At 37.0% G+C, this 20,062-nt stretch overlaps 1 protein-coding gene across 8 annotated transcripts in view; it reads right to left on the bottom strand.

The window, feature by feature from the left end:
- Positions 1–20,062, bottom strand: part of Dhc62b (Dynein heavy chain at 62B) — an 835,389-nt gene that overhangs the window by 498,236 nt on the left and 317,091 nt on the right. For 7 of the 8 annotated variants that reach the window (XM_083104284.1, XM_083104287.1, XM_083104286.1 and 4 more), the window contains 3 exons: positions 4,931–5,048; positions 572–812; positions 239–485 (listed from right to left, as the gene is read on the bottom strand). In XM_083104284.1, coding sequence (XP_082960410.1) covers positions 239–485; positions 572–812; positions 4,931–5,048 — 606 coding nt within the window. The remainder of the gene's footprint in view (positions 1–238; positions 486–571; positions 813–4,930; positions 5,049–20,062) is intronic. The other variant, XM_083104288.1, reaches the window with a different exon arrangement.

Genomic DNA, 20,062 nt, shown 5'->3' with positions numbered 1-20,062 from the left:
GTAAACTAGTTATCGCGCGGTGAATCGTCGCAGATCAAGCTCTCTAATGCATTCATTTGGCTTATGATTTCGGAGTTGAAAGGAGTTTACACTATTAAAAAATTCCAATTCTTTCCGCGTCCTTCGTATCAGCGATTAAATACGTATCTTTAGTGTGGTAACACAATATCAAAAATGTGTCTATTTTATACATAGTTGTTATTTCTTTATATTTTATCTTATTTTAAAGATAACATACCTATCAGTTAAAGGTGTGATGACGAGACGCGGAGAGTTACCGATGTATTCGTAAGCATATTTTATTGTTGAATAGATAATTCTAACGTAGACATCATCCTCCCAATAATAACGAAGTTGAGCTAACCATTCGAAATCCATTTCGTTAATGATCCGTTTTTCAATAAGAGATTTAACAACATCCATTGCATGTACATCGATGGTGATAAGAGCGTTTAACGTCGTTCGATTTTGTTTAGATAATTGTCCTACAATTTAAATATTCAAAATTTTCATATATTCTTTAGGATATAAAGGATTTAGCATAACATGTAATATTTGTTATAATATTAACCTCTAACTAGATCGACCAATTTCAAGATTTGAATCTTTAATTTCTCGTAGAGTGATTCCATTGCAAAAGGTGCATGATCAACTAAACAATTTTGTACTTCGAGACTCCAATAGATTTGCGAAACACACAGAACGACCATACCAGGCCAAATAAGTACCCATGTTATTCGTTCGTTTATTTCGTAGTCCAAATAACTTAAATAGATTTCCTCTCTTACAGATCGTACCATCTCTTTTTCAACCTATAAAGCATTATGTTTTAGTCAAATATATTATAAAAATGATGAATTTCTTTGAATAACTATATTAATTGTATTACGTCCAGCGGATTCCACGATTTTTTTCTTTCCTCGAAATTATACGATAAACATTAATAGGACCAACTCTTATTCGTAGATATATGAGACACAGAAAAATGGAATCTGACATTACGCGGATGGCCAGTCGGTGTCAACTTAAATTTTTTACTATGAAATCAAATAGTCGCATGTTTATAGTTGATACGTCCAGTAAAATGTAAAACCATTTGCGCTCAAGCGATCCTTATCAAGTACTACGTCAACAATAAGCATATGTAACTCTGTCTCTTAGAGTAAGAAACAATAAATAATATAATACTAAGGGTGACCAGTAGTTATAACTTAAGATTTCTAAAACAAAAATTGTAATTACAGTTGTCACGTAAAAATCCAAGTGCTTCGCATGTTTTTAATACTCCATATGAAATCCTTCTACTTGACAATTTAAACAAAAAGCATATTGCATCTTGGAAAAATTATCAAAAAGAAAATTAAACAATCTATGAGACGACACATACGTTTGACAGGTCATCTGATTCATGAGGAAATTCTTATGAACAGTAAATTAGTTATCCTACTCCCACTCTCTACTGGATAGAGCTAAGTCTCGAGCTAAAGGGTTCAACGAATTAAAAATTTTAAGAAATGCCTCTCCTTCCAAAAGCCAACCTCCTTGTCCCTAAGAAGAGAATAATTGAAATTATTTCAATCGTTCAAAAGATTCCTATTCAATGAGGAGGAGGAGCAATGATTTTAAAATACGCGAGCACAAGTTGCAACAAGCATTCATTTATTAGCACTCTTTTTCTTAGTCTCTTTTTCACAGTCGAGATTCAGTTACAGTTAATAAATACAGAATTTTGAGAATTTAATCTTAATCTTATTTATACATATCTTATTATCTCATTTAAATTGAAATATTTCATCTTTTTATTTATTAACTCCTTGCTTTTCTCTTAACCTTGAATCTTCGAAAGATGGTTCCCGATTAACTCCTTGATTCTTATTTCCTTTTAATGCTGTTTCTGATTTATTCAGCGAGAATTTATATAGTTTTCAATCTTTATATCTCGTTTCGGTCTTTCCTTATACAGGGTGATTCTAAACAAACATTTGTCTTTAAAATATCGAATTCTTGAGTGAATTCTAAGATGATTTTTCCTTTTGCAAAATTTTGCCCGAAGCTTAGTTTTTAAACTATAAGGGAAAATAGTTAACTAATTACAGAACGAGTACGAGAGGTAGGCAGGGACGATGTGATTCACCGTCCAATATAGGCGATTACGTGGGGCGCTCGCCGCGATCAGCTGATTGCTATACGCGATGAGTGTAGCAATCTGTGTGTGTGTGTGTGTGTGTGTGTGTGTGAAAGAGAGAGAGAGAGAGAGAGAATGTGCACGCGTATACACACATGCACGTTAATTCTTTCTCTCTCTCTCTCTCTCTCTCCTTCATTCTCACTCACTCACTTATTATTTATTCTTACCTTGTAGAGATTCTTCATATTGCTGATAAATAATTGTTACACGTTGATAACAACGAGACCGCGCGCGTTACAATGTTAACGCGTTTCTTTCTTTAAGTTCGTTTTCGTAATTAATTTATATCGAGTGTGTGATTAGTAATTGAGTGCGTTAATCGTTTATAAATCGCCTATATCGGACGGTGAATCGCGTCGTCCCTGCCTACCTTTCGTACTCGTTCTGTAATTAGTTAACTATTTTCCCTTATAGTTTAAAAACTAAGCACTTCGGGCAAAATTTTACAAAAGGAAAAATCATCTTAGAATTCACTCAAGAATTCGAGATTTTAAAGACAAATGTTTGTTTAGAAGCACCCCGTATACACTCAGTCCAAAAAAAAGCGGTACACTTAAAATTGGGGAAAAAATCACCAAATTTCAAATGACGATAACTTCGTAAATAATAAAGATAGAAAGGTCTATAAAAAATGAAAATGAAGCTTGGAATCTCTACTTTAAGAATCGATTTATTTCAATGTTGTGAGATAAATTTATTTAAAATGGCGGATAACGAAGCAAGAGCATGCGAAATTGAAAAATAATGTTCCGAGTTTGCCATGGCACATGGCGTGAGTCAAATGTCGCAACTCAATGGGATAAAAAGCATATGATAGTACAGAATTTCTTCTTTGAAATGCTTTTTTATTCATCTCGATACGATGATTTTTCGCCGAGACATTCGCATTTGAATAAGAAGGCAGCTTTTTACTTTAAATGCGAATAACTCCAAAAAATCATTGTCTCGAGATGAATAAAAAAACATTTTAAAAAGGAGACTTTATACTATCATATGCGTTTTATCTCGTTGAGCGGCGACATCAAACTCTCGCCATGTGCCGTGGCGAATTCGGGCTATTTTTTTTTTAATTTTACATGCTCTCGTTTTGTCATCCGCTATTTTCAGAAAAATTGTCGTACAAAATTGCGATATAAAATTTCGAAAACTGGCAATCCGAACCTTTAAAATGCTTTCCGTAAAATCCTGCTAGCTATATTAGGTACTGAGATATTCAATTTTTGAATTTTAAGCAACGCCGAATTGCAAGAATAAAAATTCCGTGGTTCACTAGTACCGCGATATCTTAAGACTCTAAACCGTACTCGTGGTTGTGTGCGTATGTGTGTTAGTGAGTGTGCGTGCGCATGTACGTGTGTGTGTGTGTATGTATTAGTGAGTGTGCGTTGGTATATCGTTCCGCAGACGCAACAATAAACACGCCCTTAACAGTGTGACACAGGGTAAGTAGGTTAGGTGAGAGGAATCAATTGGTGTAAAGAAAACACACAGTTGTTTTTAAGAAAAAATATGTAATTGTTAATTGCAAATTACATATTTCTTTTTTCGAAACAACTGTGTTTTCTTTACACCAATTGATTACTCTCATTATTTTGTACATAAAAGTATTAAGGTAAGATAATCGAAAAATGAATATTTTACTAGATATTTTATAGTTTATGTAAAATTAAGATATTATTTTAAGCCTCATAACTCGGAAAGTACTCAATGAAAAAATACTTTATTATAGTGTTTTGGAAAACTCTCGAGATAAGCTACAAGAATATGCAATAAAAAATAGGGAGTCCCATTTAAAAAATTCTAGGTGACCCTGCTCTGACCTTGGCGACGCCACTCAAGGTTAAACTCATAGCGCCAGTAAATAGATCTTTTGAAATCCTACAACTTTTATCCGAAACATTGTTTTTTGAAATGCTTAGTTTTCGAGATATTTCACCGTCCCGGTACTTTTTATACACCCTGTATATACAGAATGTCCCATTTTAAAAAACGCACCTTGATAATTCTTCAATGAAGCATTTTCAACAAAAATATTTTAGACAAAAGTTATATGGTTTCAAGGAGGACATAAGATGGTGTTATTAATTTGACCTTGAATAATTACTTGAAGGTCACATGAAGGTCACCTTCAATTTTTTAATTAGAACTGTCCACTTTTTATTGCATATTCTTATAGCTTATCTCGAGAGCTTTCCAAAACACTATAATTAAGTTAGTTTTCATTGAGTACTTTTCGAGTTATGAGGCTTAAAATAATATCTTAATTTTATATAAACCATAAAATATCTAGTAAAATATTCATTTTTCGATTATCTTACCTTAATACTTTTATGTACAAAATAATGAGAGAAATCAATTGGTGTAAAGAAAACACATAGTTGTTTCGAAGAAAAAATATGTAATTTGCAATTAACAATTACATATTTTTTCTTAAAAATAACTATATGTTTTCTTTACACCAATTGATTCCTCTCATTATTTTGTACATAAAAGTATTAAGGTAAAATAATCTAAAAATGAATATTTTACAAGATATTTTACGGTTTATGTAAAATTAAGAAATGATTTCAAGCCTCATAACTCGGAAAGTACTTAATGAAAACTAACTTAATTATAGTAATAAAAAACTTTCGGTTTGAAGAAAAATAACACATTTTATCGGAAAACAGACAAGTAAAACAGAACAATCACATCCTCTTATGTGTTATGTGCAAGAGTTTCAATAAAATGATAAATTTGTACTTGAATGAGCCATCGTTCGACACATCCACGCGCTGCTGCCGTCGAAATGAACTCTTTCATCATTATTTCTTCATTATCATCGCTGAACATAGAATAAATTTCTAGTTTTTCATCAAACCTGTAAGAATTCGATAAATAATGATAAACATAATAAATAAAATACGTATGTATATTGTATATTTTTTATCATTATATACTTATACTGTGTAATAATATCTATTAATGTGTTATGATATGTGTGTATACGTATTATATTATACATATTATACATATTTTATTACATTATTACATATTTTTATTATTATTGTGTTCTCAACGACAGTAGAGCTCTTAAAAATTTGTTTCTATTCAAAAGATTAACTTATATATCAGATAGAAGACTTATAGTTATCAAAAAATGTATTTCAGCAATAATTATATAGAGAGCTTCTGACTTGTAATCTCGTGATGAGTACAGTTCTGATTAAATTCAGAAAGAATCAATTGATGCTACCACTATAGATTTTAGAAATGTAATGTCCCTGATCGAACTCACGAATTATATTCTAGTTCTTATTTTTACGTTACAACAGGACATTTAATTTATCCCATAAAAACCCAAATCGTTCTGAAAGTCGAAGGAGAATTAATCAGACGGAGTTTGGAAAAAGATAATCAATTATGAAATCATAATGTGTATCAATTCCAACATGTTATCATTATATCGCTCAGATGCTTTAAAAATATTGACTAAAAAGTTGAAGAAATATACACATCGTTTCAAGAAATCCACTGGATAGAAAATGGCATATTGAAAAAGAAAGATTTCGATATTTACAACAATTGTTATAATTAACGATTCGTTTTATAAGGGGAAGGCTCGATCTTCGGAACACCGAATTAAACAATATTTTAATATAGTATAGTACTCTACCTACAGAATACGTGAATAAAGAAGACAATGCTCTGCCGTTTCCGAAAAAAAATCGATTGAAAGAATATAGCATATACTGGTATCTTGTATACTGTATGTATATTGTATACTTTAAATCGATCAGCGAGAAGACGGTGTAGCACGGGCGATGTAGTCCGAGACTACCATGCTGCGAGTTCACAATTCGATTCTCTACTACTTAGTATTTTTTCTTTTTCATTTTTAATTCAACGTGCACTGTTAATATAAAATATAATTTAGTAAGTGTTACGTTTTACCGACTTCGCGAATCCTTCCTTCCGCGATGACTGCTTAATTCGCCTGTCATGATTGTAGCGTAAAGAGAATGTTGGACGTAATTCGGTCGCTCTCTAGTACATACTATCAGAACTGACGAGACATTGAGAATCTTTCTTTCGAAAGATTGTAACAGCGCGCGCGATAAGAAAGATTAGGCGGTTAGACTCTCGCAACTAATCAGTGAACATAGACCGCCAGATATCTATGAGTAAAGACACTTAGGAAATAGTGCCGATCATCTCAACAAATAATTCTCGTCACGTACCTATGATATTTCGAAATTTATATCAAGAATAATTAACCACTTGATTCCTAAAATATAAATGATATTAAGAAATAAATCTTATAGATTATAAATTGGGAAACTATTAATTAACCAATGAACACTTAAAAAGATTAAATCTTAAGATATCGATAACGAATTAAGAAATTAGTCTAATCAATACTACTAAGAAATTGATTAGTCAATAATCGGGAAATCGATCCAAATTAAGAAATCTAAGGAAATAATTGCATCAACTGAAAGGATGCGTACGTGACGAAAATTGTCAGAATCGAGTATAAAAAGGGGAAGCTCACAGCAAGAATCATCAGTAATCCGAGTTCAGTAATCTGAGAACAGTCATCGGTGATCAGCAGTGATCAGTCTCCAGTCAGTTAACATCTCTTAAAATTAATATTCTGTACAAGTTCGGTCTATAGTTCTCGTAAATTCAGCGACCTATTCACGAGGACTTCGCTACAATCTACCGACTACCCTATTCATCTACGAACTGAATGACCAACTTTTCAAAGATCAACCTCGACATCGGCAATAGTAAGTCAATTCACGATCTCGATATTTGCATATTTATTTATCGCTATTATATCTTGCTCTGTGGAATCCCGTTCCACTCGCACTTATTCCGAGAAGCGTCGGGCCAAACGAAATAGGTATCGTCGGAACCGCCGAACGCGCAACCTATTGGCTCGGGCTGCGGCTGATCCGTCGTTCATACTAGACAAAAGTCAACTTAACATCAACCTACCCATAACAAAAATCTTCTTGAACAATATTCAAGAAGACTCGCGAGACGCTCCTTACTTGTCTCCCGGAACCCTTGAACCTAGTTATTCTCCGGTATATACTTAGAACCCGATCCTCCATCCGACTTTCAGTTGCTTTCACCCTTTGATTCTCCCCTCAACGAACCACCCCCAGACTCACCTCCCCCCTCTTTCCCTACTCTTCCTCCTCCTATTTATTCTGCAATCGATCCTAGCGATCGACGCATCGCGGGATTCCTTAGCATCTGTTTCCCCGAGTACACTAGTCCAATCCCTCGAGGTTGCTTTACCTTAGGACCTGGTCCCATACACCTTCCCATATTGCGCAACTTCCTTAACACCGCTCCTCCTAATATCATTATCCCCTGCTTTATCCCATTTACTAATTACCCCTTAGCTTTACCCATAGAATTCCTAGGGATAAAGTATCCTCCAGAATCTAGTTAAACCTCCCTTGTCTCGTTGTACACACACACACACACACACACACACACACACACACACACACACACACACACGCACGCACGCACGCACGCACGCACGCACGCACGCACGCACGCACGCACGCACGCACGCGCACACGCGCTCGCGCACACACACACTTAATATTGTTACAGAATTATGTATTAGATCCTATCGATTTATGTCTATAATTTTCATATAACTTTCTTTTATAGTGTATAATAAATTTATTTAAATTTATTAATTCTTCCGCGTTCAATTTAATCGATCCTTCTCACCACCCCTACTCCTGAATCGCACTAGGTCCCGTCCCGGGTAATAAGGATTAAGTTCCTTTACCAAAAAGGGGACCGTCGAGCGGACATATGGGCCGAGAGTAAGATCGACCCTTCTGGTCGTTGAGCTATCTTCGTCCCTCCCGCAAGCTCGCTCGACCCGAGACATCTGCCCTTAAGGCATCTGTTCTCAGGATACAAATGTCACGTCCTTCCTTCGGCCCATCCTTCCTCGAGTCTGGACGTAACATAAGTTAATATAAAATACCGCTCGAGATTATACTGCTACGTCAGGCCTTCTTGCTGATCAATCTAAAGTCATCAGTATACAAGATACAAGATATTCTTCACTCAATCGATTTTTTTCGAATACAGCTGAACATTGACCTCTATCATTTTACTAAAGTATTCTATAGGTAGAGTACTATACTCTATTAAAGTATTTCAGTGTTTAATTCAGTGTTCCGAAGTTATCGAGACCTCTCCTTGTTAGATAAAAGAATTAAATCTCTAGTTTTGGACTTCTTGTGGACGAAAAGATCTGCTGTCTGCATGTCAAATATACAAAAGATTCTTTAATTAAAGAATCTATATTTAGTAATGCTCACTCATTGATCTACATTTATTAATGAGTATTTAATAATGCTCTTGGCCCTCTGGAGACAAAGAATACTTCACCAAAAACGAGATATTGGAGAAAGTAATGATAAGTATAGATAATCAAAAACTCAAGAACGACATCAAGATATTCAAAAGGGATTTCTACACATAGGTAAACTAAATATATGAAGAATATATTGGCAATTGCAGTCTATATGAATCGTCCAATAATAGTGGTGGCAAGTTTGTAAAATATATCTACAATCTATGCTTTGATGCTTTATTGGATGCAGTATCAAAACATATGCTTATAGATATATTTTACAGATCAAATTTTAATAACATAAAGACATACAATTAAATAATACAATTAAAATATGAGAACACCTTAGCAGGAATGCAAAGAATCAGAGCATGGAGCATGTTTTTATTAACAATCGCTATATATCAGTTAGATCATATAAATTAGGTCAACATATAGAAGAGTGAGCATAGATTTAGATCACTTCCTTATCGGAACCAGGATTTCCAAAATGAAATGCCAATATGAGATTGAGAGCCAGGATCTCCAAGACGATTATTCAACAAGCTGCAATAAAGTGATTCACAAAGTTATCTATATTTCCATCTCATTATCGATTTGAGAGCAGGATACGATTCAATTAAAAAGGAAGAATCAATTAAATGTGACAATGATCGAAGTAGAAATACTAGAAAAACTTATTCGCTTGACTAATATGAACATGTCTACAGTTCAGGAAATGGTGAAAATAGAAATGTATTATGGAAATTTGAGATTAAAGAAGGCCTTAACAAAGAAGTTTTCACGCATTTCATTTAATATAAGTAGATGTTATAGGAGAGTTCTAACTCAGGTCCTCTCAGGGGGGGTGAGGTGCGAGGGGAACCGCGGCGCGGAGAGGGAGTGACGTCACGCGCGGGGAAGGACGAATTGCGGCGTGCGGTGAGTGACGTCACACGCGGGGAAGGGGGAATCGCGGCGCGACCGAAGGACGAGGGGGTCCGCGCGGGGAAGGGGGAACCGCGGCGCAACCAATGGACGAGGGGGTCCGCGATGAGAAGGGGGATCCGCGGAAAGAAGACGGTGCGAAGGTTTGAGAAGGATAGCGCTACGTGTGGGAAAAGTATAGCGCTAAGTGTGTGAAGAGGACAGTGCGACAAGGATGACATCAACGTGTGACAAGGATGGCGTCAACATGAGACAAGGACGACGCATTGTAAGATGGCGCATAGGTGGGAGAAGGAAGACGCAAAGGTAAGTGAGTGAGTGATAGCGATGAGCATATGAAAGAGAGAGAACGATAGCGCGAGAACAAAACGCGTACGAGAGAGAACGATAGCGCGTACGAAAGAGAGAGAACGATAATAGCGCAAGACAATGCGTGCGAGAGAGAACGATAATATCGGGTACGAAAGAGAACGATAATATTGCAAGAGCAACGCGTGCGAGAGAGAACGATAATATCGCCAGACACAACTAGCGCGAGAGAGATAGCGCAAGGGATGGGAACGCAAGGGATAGGCGTGTAAATAATTGCAATTTTTTTTTTAATTAAAATATATAAACTTTATTAAAATGTGTTATACATTTGTTTTGTGTGTGTGTGTGTGTGTGTGTGTGTGTGTGTGTGTGTGTGTGTGCGTGTGTGCGTGTGTGTGCATGTACTCAATATATAATAATAATAAAATACACTGAGCAACAAAATTAGCGCAACAAAAATTTTTATCAAAATTTCACTCAATTTTAAATAATCATAACTCCGCGAAAAATGGTCGTATCAGAAAAAATTTTTTTTTATTTTAAAGTTTGAAGTCTCTACTTTAAAGAGAATTTGTCATATTTTGACTTCCTCCTTTCCTTCCCCCCGCCATCTCCTTAAAAGTGAGGTCATGTTTTATTTTAAAAAGTTTGCATATTTTGACGCGCTCCACGGGGTGCAATGAATTTTTCTCGCAAACGTTATAAAAATTACCGTAGAATATAAACTTTTCCGCACAAATTAAAAAAAAATTGAAGTCTGTACGATTTTTTTGGCGGAGTTATGAATGTTGACATGTCAAAGTTACCCATGCATTTTAGTCTGTTACCGCCAGCATTAGCGTTACTCGATGCACACCACGAGGAGGTTGCTGGTCGGATTTTGTGCATCGTGTGCGTGTGCGTGTGTGTGTGTGTGTGTGTGTGTGTGTGTGTTGGACGGGAGAAATGAGACATATTGCACGGAAGAAATGTGTATGTTATTGCATTTAATAATGTGTATTCCCGCCTCGTCTTTGAATAACTTCCTGAAGACGTTCGTGCATATTGATGCAGGATCTTATTGCATCTTGAGGAATTTCGTGCCATATGCATTGTAGTGTTAACTCCAGTTGTTGAAGAGTAGTTGGTGGTCTCTCGAAACACACACACACACACACACACACACACACACACACACGATGCACAAAATCCGACCAGCAACCTCCTCGTGGTGTGCATCGGGTAACGCTAATGCTGGCGGTAACAGGCATAAACAGACTAAAATGCATGGGTAACTTTGACATGTCAACATTCATAACTCCGCCAAAAAAAATCGTACAGACTTCAATTTTTTTTTAATTTGTGCGGAAAAGTTTATATTCTACGGTAATTTTTATAACGTTTGCGAGAAAAATTCATTGCACCCCATGGAGCGCGTCAAAATATGCAAACTTTTTAAAATAAAACATAACCTCACTTTTAAGGAGATGGCGGGAGGGAGGAAAGGAGCAAGTCAAAATATGACAAATTCTCTTTAAAGTAGAGACTTCAAACTTTAAAATAAAAAAAAAATTTTTCTGATACGACCATTTTTCGCGGAGTTATGATTATTTAAAATTGAGTGAAATTTTTATAAAAATTTTTGTTGCGCTAATTTTGTTGCTCAGTGTATAAAAAATATAAAATTTAATCCGTTATAAGGATGCGAATAGCTCATCAAAATTTACATTTTGATCACCATTTTGATTTCCATCTAGCTCCCCATCTTGATCACCATTTTGATTTCCATCTAGATCCCCATTTTGATCTCCATTTTGATCTCCATTTTGATCCCCATTCTGATCTTCATTCAGATTTCTCATCTCTCCTGAAACATTCTCCTGCAAAAAAAAATCACCCAAAATAATTAATACTTAAATATTTTAAATTAATTTCACAATTATATTAGCAAAAATTATCTGTTACCTGTACATTCTCTTCCTGTTGCTTCTTCTTTTTACTTACATACTTTTTGTATATAATTTCGGGTGGACATTTACATTTACGAGATTGACATTGTGTACAATGCCGCGTTATGTGTAATAATAATTTATGATGATTACCAGCAATCCATTTTCTAAAATCATCATATTTAATATTATGATCAAAATCATCCCAGAGTATCAAATCTATGTACGTTTGGTTTATACCCGTTGGGATACGTATATTTATACACGGGGTGTATACGCTGTTATTGATACACTTATCTACCCAACTGTAATCAACACCCTCCCAGCAAGCACCGAATAACAGTTATATAAATGTTACTTGGTGTTTGCTGGGCTGATATCTACAAACATTGTCCTCATATTTAAATATTTGATTACAATATCCTCTAGTATGGCGTCTGATACATTGGTATTGCCAAACATTATCAGAGTCTATGAATCGAATAATTTTACGTTTACTACCGAAATAAGAGTCATCATCATCGTCTACATCAATTGAGACGTGTGTCTTCCGAATTTCACGAAAAATTTTCAGTTGTACATGATCGGGCCATTCTGTATAACCATACATAGTAACCTCGGCTTGTTTGACGAAACGTTGGTTACGCATACCTCGTATGCCTAATTCTCGATCGCGCACATATTGTGTCATCGACATCTGTTTAGTGTTCGATTTTTCCATCGCACTATTATTGTCATCTCGAACAAGGGTGATTATGCGTCTCCATTCTTCTATACGTGTTTGCAGATCCATTGTTGTAATATTATTTTATATGCTATAGCCCACACATATATGTATTGATAAAAATTGTCTTTTAATTAATTAATCTAAATTTAAATATTATCTTTGTCCAATACTTTTAACTATTCTTATATTACAATCACACAAGTCCAAGTTTTTTTTTCACTGTCAAATATAGTTAACAAATTTGTTCATACGAATCACATATCACATATCAATTTGATTAGGCGCGATTTCCACACTCTCTATAGAATTATGGCTACAAGTTGTGCTCACAAGAATGATACTCTAATGCCGCAGACTGCCTCTTCTTCGTTATATATCTTTTAATATTTCTTGTCTCATTCTAACTAGAGCATCACGTCTCATCTACCTCAGCATTTCTCTACATCTTTGGTGGAGCGTGTTGAGAAAATTATCAACTATTCTTATTCGTATGGAAGGAAAGAATTAAAATCACAGATGGAATAAAAAAATTATTTATTGCACGCGTCGTAAAGAATATCATTTACAGCACATGTTAGTAATTCGCAATCAATTAATGATTCGCTGTTAAAGACATCACTCTAGCGTATCGTTTTTACAGCATCGCATACAGTAGTAATATTGTTACGTTGTAATACAGTTTCAAATTGTTTAAATTTTTCATTTACGAGATAGGTATTCTCGCATAACCAATTGTGCATATGATCGATACAATTTTCAAAATTAAATAAATGTAATAATGTTATCGTTCTCGCGACAACGTTGCTCTTGATGCCTTTAACCTTCTTCGTATCCTTATTCCCATCGACTCGTAACGCGTACATCTTTGCTCTGAGCCCGACAAATTCGGTCATTATGGCACCGTTGTTTTCGTCCTTCATTAGACCCGGTACCTTTTTATTTACAAGCGATATATCGTACGCATTGTCCACCGCATAATCGCTCGTGTCGAATCTGTTGACGTCGTGCTTCATATTTTCAAATACGTCTTTGCACTCAATGTGATATATGAGGCTATCGGTGTCGGTGTACATGACCTTACATTTGTCGCGATACATTGGCGCCATATACTCGTGATGAAACTCGTACAAACACGTCTTGGATATGTCGAGTATGCACATACCCACGTAAATTTGTTTGTAGAATTTCACCTCGAGATTTCGCAATTCCATAGCTATTAAGTTTTCCGAAAAGACGCTTCTGCTGTGGAAATTTGGTTTTGCGATCATTGCCTCTGCACCGTACCGCCCGTCCCAGTGTGTTAGTAATTTTACATCTATACGATTGCGCACATTTTCCATCGTTTTGCCAAATACCGCATTGTTCATCAATTTGTATAAATTTTTTTCGAAATCGTTTTTAGCTAGTGTTCTGAAATGTGTATTGAGTTCTATGTAATTACGAAGCCAGGGAGATTGTGAAAACTGTAATATTCGGTGTATTTTTGTAACGCGAAGACCGTGACGCGTACACTGCTGCAGGTTGCGGTAGTGTATCACGTAACGCTTCTTATCGTATAACGTTGCGAACAGCTTGAGCTCTCGCTTGCCAGGTGGTTTGTCGCGTGTCGGGCAAAACGGTAGGTCAGTGTGCGCATCGTGAAGATGTTGCGGGTACTGAAGATCGACTTCGAGGATATAGCCTGTAGGCGAATCTAGCGCGATCGATGATACGTCAAAATTGGACACGTCGTCGACCCATCGAAAATCGGCATAGGGCAACGGCTGACACATTGCCCATCCTCATAAGTTATATACATCGAAATACATCAAGTATGACGATGGTTTCGATGGATCGTACGACTCCATGTACTTGTTATTAGCACGAGCGTATCTGTTGGAACATTGATCGTTTATCTTTATCTAAAAATGATGCCAATTTGTCGAGACTCGATGTAAGAAATTTGTATGAATCGATAAAACGTAATTTTACATGATTTTTCGATTTTTCTTCCTTAAGATCGACATTTTTAGTAAACGAAATATATTTTTCTTTCGTTATTGGAAGTAACTCGACTCTCCCTTCGAACGCTGTGGCTATTTCCTTGATAATGAAATGTGAATCGTAACCAGATAAATTATGAAAAACTATGTGAATGCAAAAAGATTCTTTATAATTTAGATTACAATTTGAACGGGCGGGACCTCTGTACCGTCCGGTCAGATAGCAATGATCGCGTGTATCATCTTCCGCGAATGGTTTTTCACATATATGGCATTGAGTGGCGCTATGGAATTTTTCCCACTCCTCGAGTGTTAAATCTACCATAGGGACATTAGTAGTTAAAATACTTTTTACACGCAATGCTAAATTTTTAAGGTCTTCAACGAACCATGCTATACAATCAGTACTGCGACGAGAATGGTACGCGGATAATGATTCGTCGAGCAATGTACATAATATGCGATACTAAATATCCGATGGTGTTGATACGCGTTCTTCTCTTCCTCCCTCTTGGCCAGAACGCATTCCAAATCGGCGTACACGATGAATGGAAGCCGCTCCTTCCGATTAAAGTTGTTGAACTCGAGCCACTTGTCCTTGTCGCTCGGTAACCGGATAGCGCAATCATTCATCTCACGGCAGTCGACCGTATGAGACTGCAACTTGTCGTCCGAACTAAAGTAATGCAGGCATCTGTAAAAGACAAATTTTTTAATTAAGATTTGAACAATTTGTTATATATCTTATAATTATTTAAATTATATAAATTAAACTTACCGGTCGCAGATATATTTTTGATTCTTGTGTTTGCTCAGTTGCGAGCTCACGAGCCGAGATAAGTTCTTGATCCAAGCGAAATGTCCAACGTTGTTGCCATCTTCCACGTACAACAAGTTGACGTGCTTATCCCGCTTTTGCTCCGTAAGACGTATCGGAACAATGCCTTCGTTTTCAATGCTGTACACATTGATCGAAACGTCGTTAACAAGTTCAAATTTTTTAATCTGATTCACAGTCACTGGAAACTCAATGTCCCGAAGATTCAGCACTGTCGCGTAATGCGGATATGATGATTCCCGTTCCGCGTTCCTTTCTGCGGGGTATAGAGCGGCGACCACTGCCCATGCGAAACACGCATTGTCTGTAGATTGCACGTTAATCACCACTCTTTTCATCATAATCTCCCGCGGTAATTTAATGTGACATCCCGCGCGCATAAGATTATTTATATTTACAGTTAAATTTAATATTCGCGACAATGCCCGCTGTCGCGTTCCTGAAACTCTTCCAGCGATGCTAAGGTGGGTTCAATAACGCGCCGTTCGTACCACTCGCGTAAATCGGATGTGCGAAAGAGTTCATAGTTTCTCGTATTGATACTTTTGTTGGCGCGTTTATCACCGGTCACGAATTCACCGTTGAATATAGTGTTCACTTTCACATTATAATGTTTCTTCATAATGTTCTTCACATGTTCTAACACAATGTCTTTGGCGTCCTCGAGAAATTGGCGAGGTTCGATGTGATTATAGTTTATCACCGCACCAGTCAATACGCGACTTTCGAACGCCGTATCAATTTCGCGCCACACAAGTCCATTTTGACGCGCGCTACATCCGGCACCCACGTGTACGAAACGTCCACGTAAAGAATTTTTCAAACCTTCGAGACGCGCGATCCGAGCAATTAATGATTGTCGATTCCCGATCGATAATCGCGATCGTTTGATCCGACTTTGCTCTTCCAGCGACTCGATATACTCGTCGCATCGTTGCTTCCACACAATATAATCTTCCAGCGAATTCACCAAAGTGGATTGCTCTCGCAAACTTTGTTCCTCCATATTGTATCAGACTTGCGAAATGCGCTTCCCAATGATAGTTCCGGATATACTTTAGCGAAAATATTGACGGGGTGTGCCTCTTTATCATGATTTATATACTGTCTCGTGCATATCATCGAACATTCTAGAATGATTTCATCTTAAAAAAATTCTCCGGAATAGCGTGTGCAATTTAATCTTGATAATTTCGCATTTTGTCACGTACATTTGAAAAATTTAACGTGATTGCTTCAGGAGCAGCCGTACATCGGCGCTTGATTTTAGCGCATTCAGCTAAATCTTTGTCTAGGGGTGATGCGCATTTTAACCTTGACGGTTATTTTTTTTCGCGTTTTGTCACGTACATTTGAAAAATCTAACGTGATTGCATCAGGAGCAGCCGTACGAGAAAAATATGTAATTGTTAATTGCAAATTACATATTTTTTCTTAAAAACAACTATGTTTTTTCTTTACACCAATTGATTCCTCTCATTATTTTGTACATAAAAGTATTAAGGTAAGATAATCGAAAAAAGAATATTTTACAAGATATTTTACGGCTTATGTAAAATTAAGAAATAATTTCAAGCCTCATAACTCGGAAAGTACTTAATGAAAACTAACTTAATTATAGTGTTTTGGAAAGCTCTCGAGATAAGCTACAAAAATATGTAAAAGCATATAGGGTGCCCCATTTAAAAAGTTGGAGGTGACCTTCACATAACCTTGACAACGCTATTCGAGGTCATAATAATGTTGCTGTGTAATGCGTCACATAAAGCCCTATAACTTTTGTATGAAACATTTTTTCAAAAATGCGTATTTTTCGAAATATTAATGGGTTTCCACACTTTTGGTAAACCATGTATATTGAGTACATGCACACACACGCGCACACGCACACGCACACACACATACACACACACACACACACACAACAAATGTATAACACACATTTTAATAAATTTTATATATTTTAATTAAAAAAAAATTGCAATTATTTACACGCCTATCCCTTGCGTTCCCATCCCTTGCGCTATCTCTCTCGCGCTAGTTGTAAGTCTCGCGATATTATCGTTCTCTCTCGCACGCGTTGCTCTTGCGATATTATCGTTCTCTTTCGTACCCGATATTATCGTTCTCTCTTGCACGCATTGTCGTGCGCTATTATCGTTCTCTCTCTTTCGTACGCGCTATCGTTCTCTCTCGCACGCGTTGTTCTCGCGCTATCGTTCTCTCTCTTTCATATGCTCATCGCTATCACTCACTCACTTACCTTTGCGTCGTCCTTCTCCCACCTATGCGCCATCTTACAATGCGTCGTCCTTGTCCCACGTTGACGCCATCCTTGTTACACGTTGATGTCATCCTTGTCGCACTGTCCTCTTCATACACTTAGCGCTATCCTTTTCCCACACGTAGCGCTATCCTTCTCACACCTTCGCATCGTCTTCTTTCCGCGGATCCCTCTTCTCATCGCGGACCCCCTCGTCCATCGGTTGCGCTGCGGTTCCCCCTTCCCCGCGCGGACCCCCTCGTCCATCGGTCGCGTCGCGATTCCCCCTTTCCCGCGTGTGACGTCACTCTCCGCGCGCCGCAATTCCTCCTTCCCCGCGCGTGACGTCACTCCCCCCCGCGCCGCGGTTCCCCTCGGACCTCAGCCCCCCTGAGAGGACCAGAGTTAGAAATCTCCTATAACATCTACTAATATAATTTTTAGAAAAATAAGAAATCATAAGAACCGCGTAAGTGTAATCGTCAGTCAGTCTGTCAATTACCAAATTATGCGGTCTGCTGGCGGTCAATCAATCAGACATTCTTGTTCGTGTGCCATACTAACATGGCAACATCCCCAAGTGTCATTCTGACTTCGGGATGAAACTTCGGTTTTGATTTCATCTATAGTAGTAAAATATCCATACTTCGAGAAAAATCCTCGATCTTAACCGTTCTTGAGATTTTCTTGTACACATAGAGTGAGAAAGCCTGAAACCGGTAAAATTTCTTAAGTGCGAATCCATTTTTCACTGCGCATTCTTGTAGTATAACTCGAGAGCTTTTCAAAACATTATAATTAAGTATTTTTTTGTAAAGTACTTTTCGAGTACTACGGCGATACTGTAATTTTCAAACCTTATAACTCGAAATTATAGTGTTATTGTAGTGTTTTGAAAAGATCTCGAGTTACACTACAAGAATGTACAATGAATAATGGATTCGCACTGAGAAATTTTACCGATTTCAGGCTTTCTCACTCTATATGTGCACAAGAAAATCTCAAGAACGATTAAGATCCAGAATTTTTCCCGAAGCATGGATATTTTACTACAGATGAACTCAAAACCGAAGTTTCATCCCAAAGTCAGAGTGACACTTCGGGATGTTCCCTTGTAAGACATAAAACGGATTAGTAATTCAATTGCATGACGTGAAAAAGGATCCCAGAGACTATATATTTTTTAAATGATCAAATAAAGATTGGACTGTCAAAAATGTGTGATACGATAATAATGAAAGGGAATATTAGATTATAGTCTGTATCTGACTGTGACTGAATCTCGACTGTGACTAAAGAAAAAAAGAGTGCTCGTCCAAACTTGTGCTCGCGTATATTAAGATTATTATTCTTCTTCTACAATAAAAGGGATCTTCTTAAAATGAGATAATTTTAATTACTTTCTCCTTAAGGAGAAGAAGGCGACTTTTAAAAGGAAGACAGTTTCTAAAGTTTTTAATTGGTTGAACTCTTTGGGTTGGCTCTATCCAGTGGAAAGTGGTAGTATGTTATAAATTTATAGTTCATGAGAATTTATCCGATCCAGATAACGCTCAAGGATGGTCTGTCGAACGAACGCACGTGCAATATTAATTTCTAAAGTATTGTCGATTATTTAGTAGAGGCGTGCAAATCTGCTCTCACTCCCGCTCGTTCCCGACAGCGAGACTGGATTCTCGAGACTCAGATTATCGGGAGCGCTGTTATCGAGAATAGAAGCTTGGGAACGAGCGAGTCTCGATGCTCTATTAGACGGAGTGAGGGTAGATATCTACCCCCCCTCCGTCTAATAGAGCATCGAGACTCGGGACTCGCTCGTTCCCGAGCTTCTATTCTCGATAACAGCGCTCCCGATAATCTGTGTCTCGAGAATCCAGTCTCGCTGTCGGGAACGAGCGGGAGTGAGAGCAGATTTGCACGCCTCTATTATTTAGCTTTTCTAATTTATGAGAAACAATGGACTCTTATTTAGAATTCTTTTAATAGAGTTAAGTTTCGTGAATTTAAGCATAGAGCTGTATAGTGTTGAATTATAAAATACGCGACTGTCGGATCTTTTATGTGACAGCTTTTGTTCGTGTAACTCGCAGCTTTTATTTAGAAATGAATTTAGAATGTTAGTGCTATCACGACCTGCTATCTTCAGTATTAAATTTTATTAGGTTTAATTCGATTTATCTACAAGATTTAAATATTAGTTATACAGGGTGTCAGGAAATTTTTCGCAGTCCCGAGGTGTGAAGGTAGATTGGTTTAAATTAAGAAGGAAGATCCTATACTATTTTGCGATATTTGCAATAATTAACGAAAAATTAATTAAAGAAGATCGGCCAATGCGCGTGGCTAGAAGTGCGTGGCGGTGAAGGCGGTCTCACTCAGGGTTAGCATCCACTGTTCAGGGTGGAAAAAACCCTCCCGGTTTCTTCCAATTTTGTCCGGCCTGGAAGAAATATATGTGCTAGACAAAATGGACAAAACTGGAAGAAATTTTAAAAAACACAACAAACTCAGACAA

Source organism: Camponotus vicinus, unplaced genomic scaffold (assembly GCF_025532165.1).
Source record: "Camponotus vicinus isolate PSW18456_S1 unplaced genomic scaffold, iyCamVici1.0 SCAF_7, whole genome shotgun sequence".
NCBI classification, from domain to species: Eukaryota; Metazoa; Arthropoda; class Insecta; order Hymenoptera; family Formicidae; genus Camponotus; species Camponotus vicinus.
Note: the sequence above shows the minus strand (reverse complement) of the source record. Positions and strands in the feature narration are given on the sequence as shown.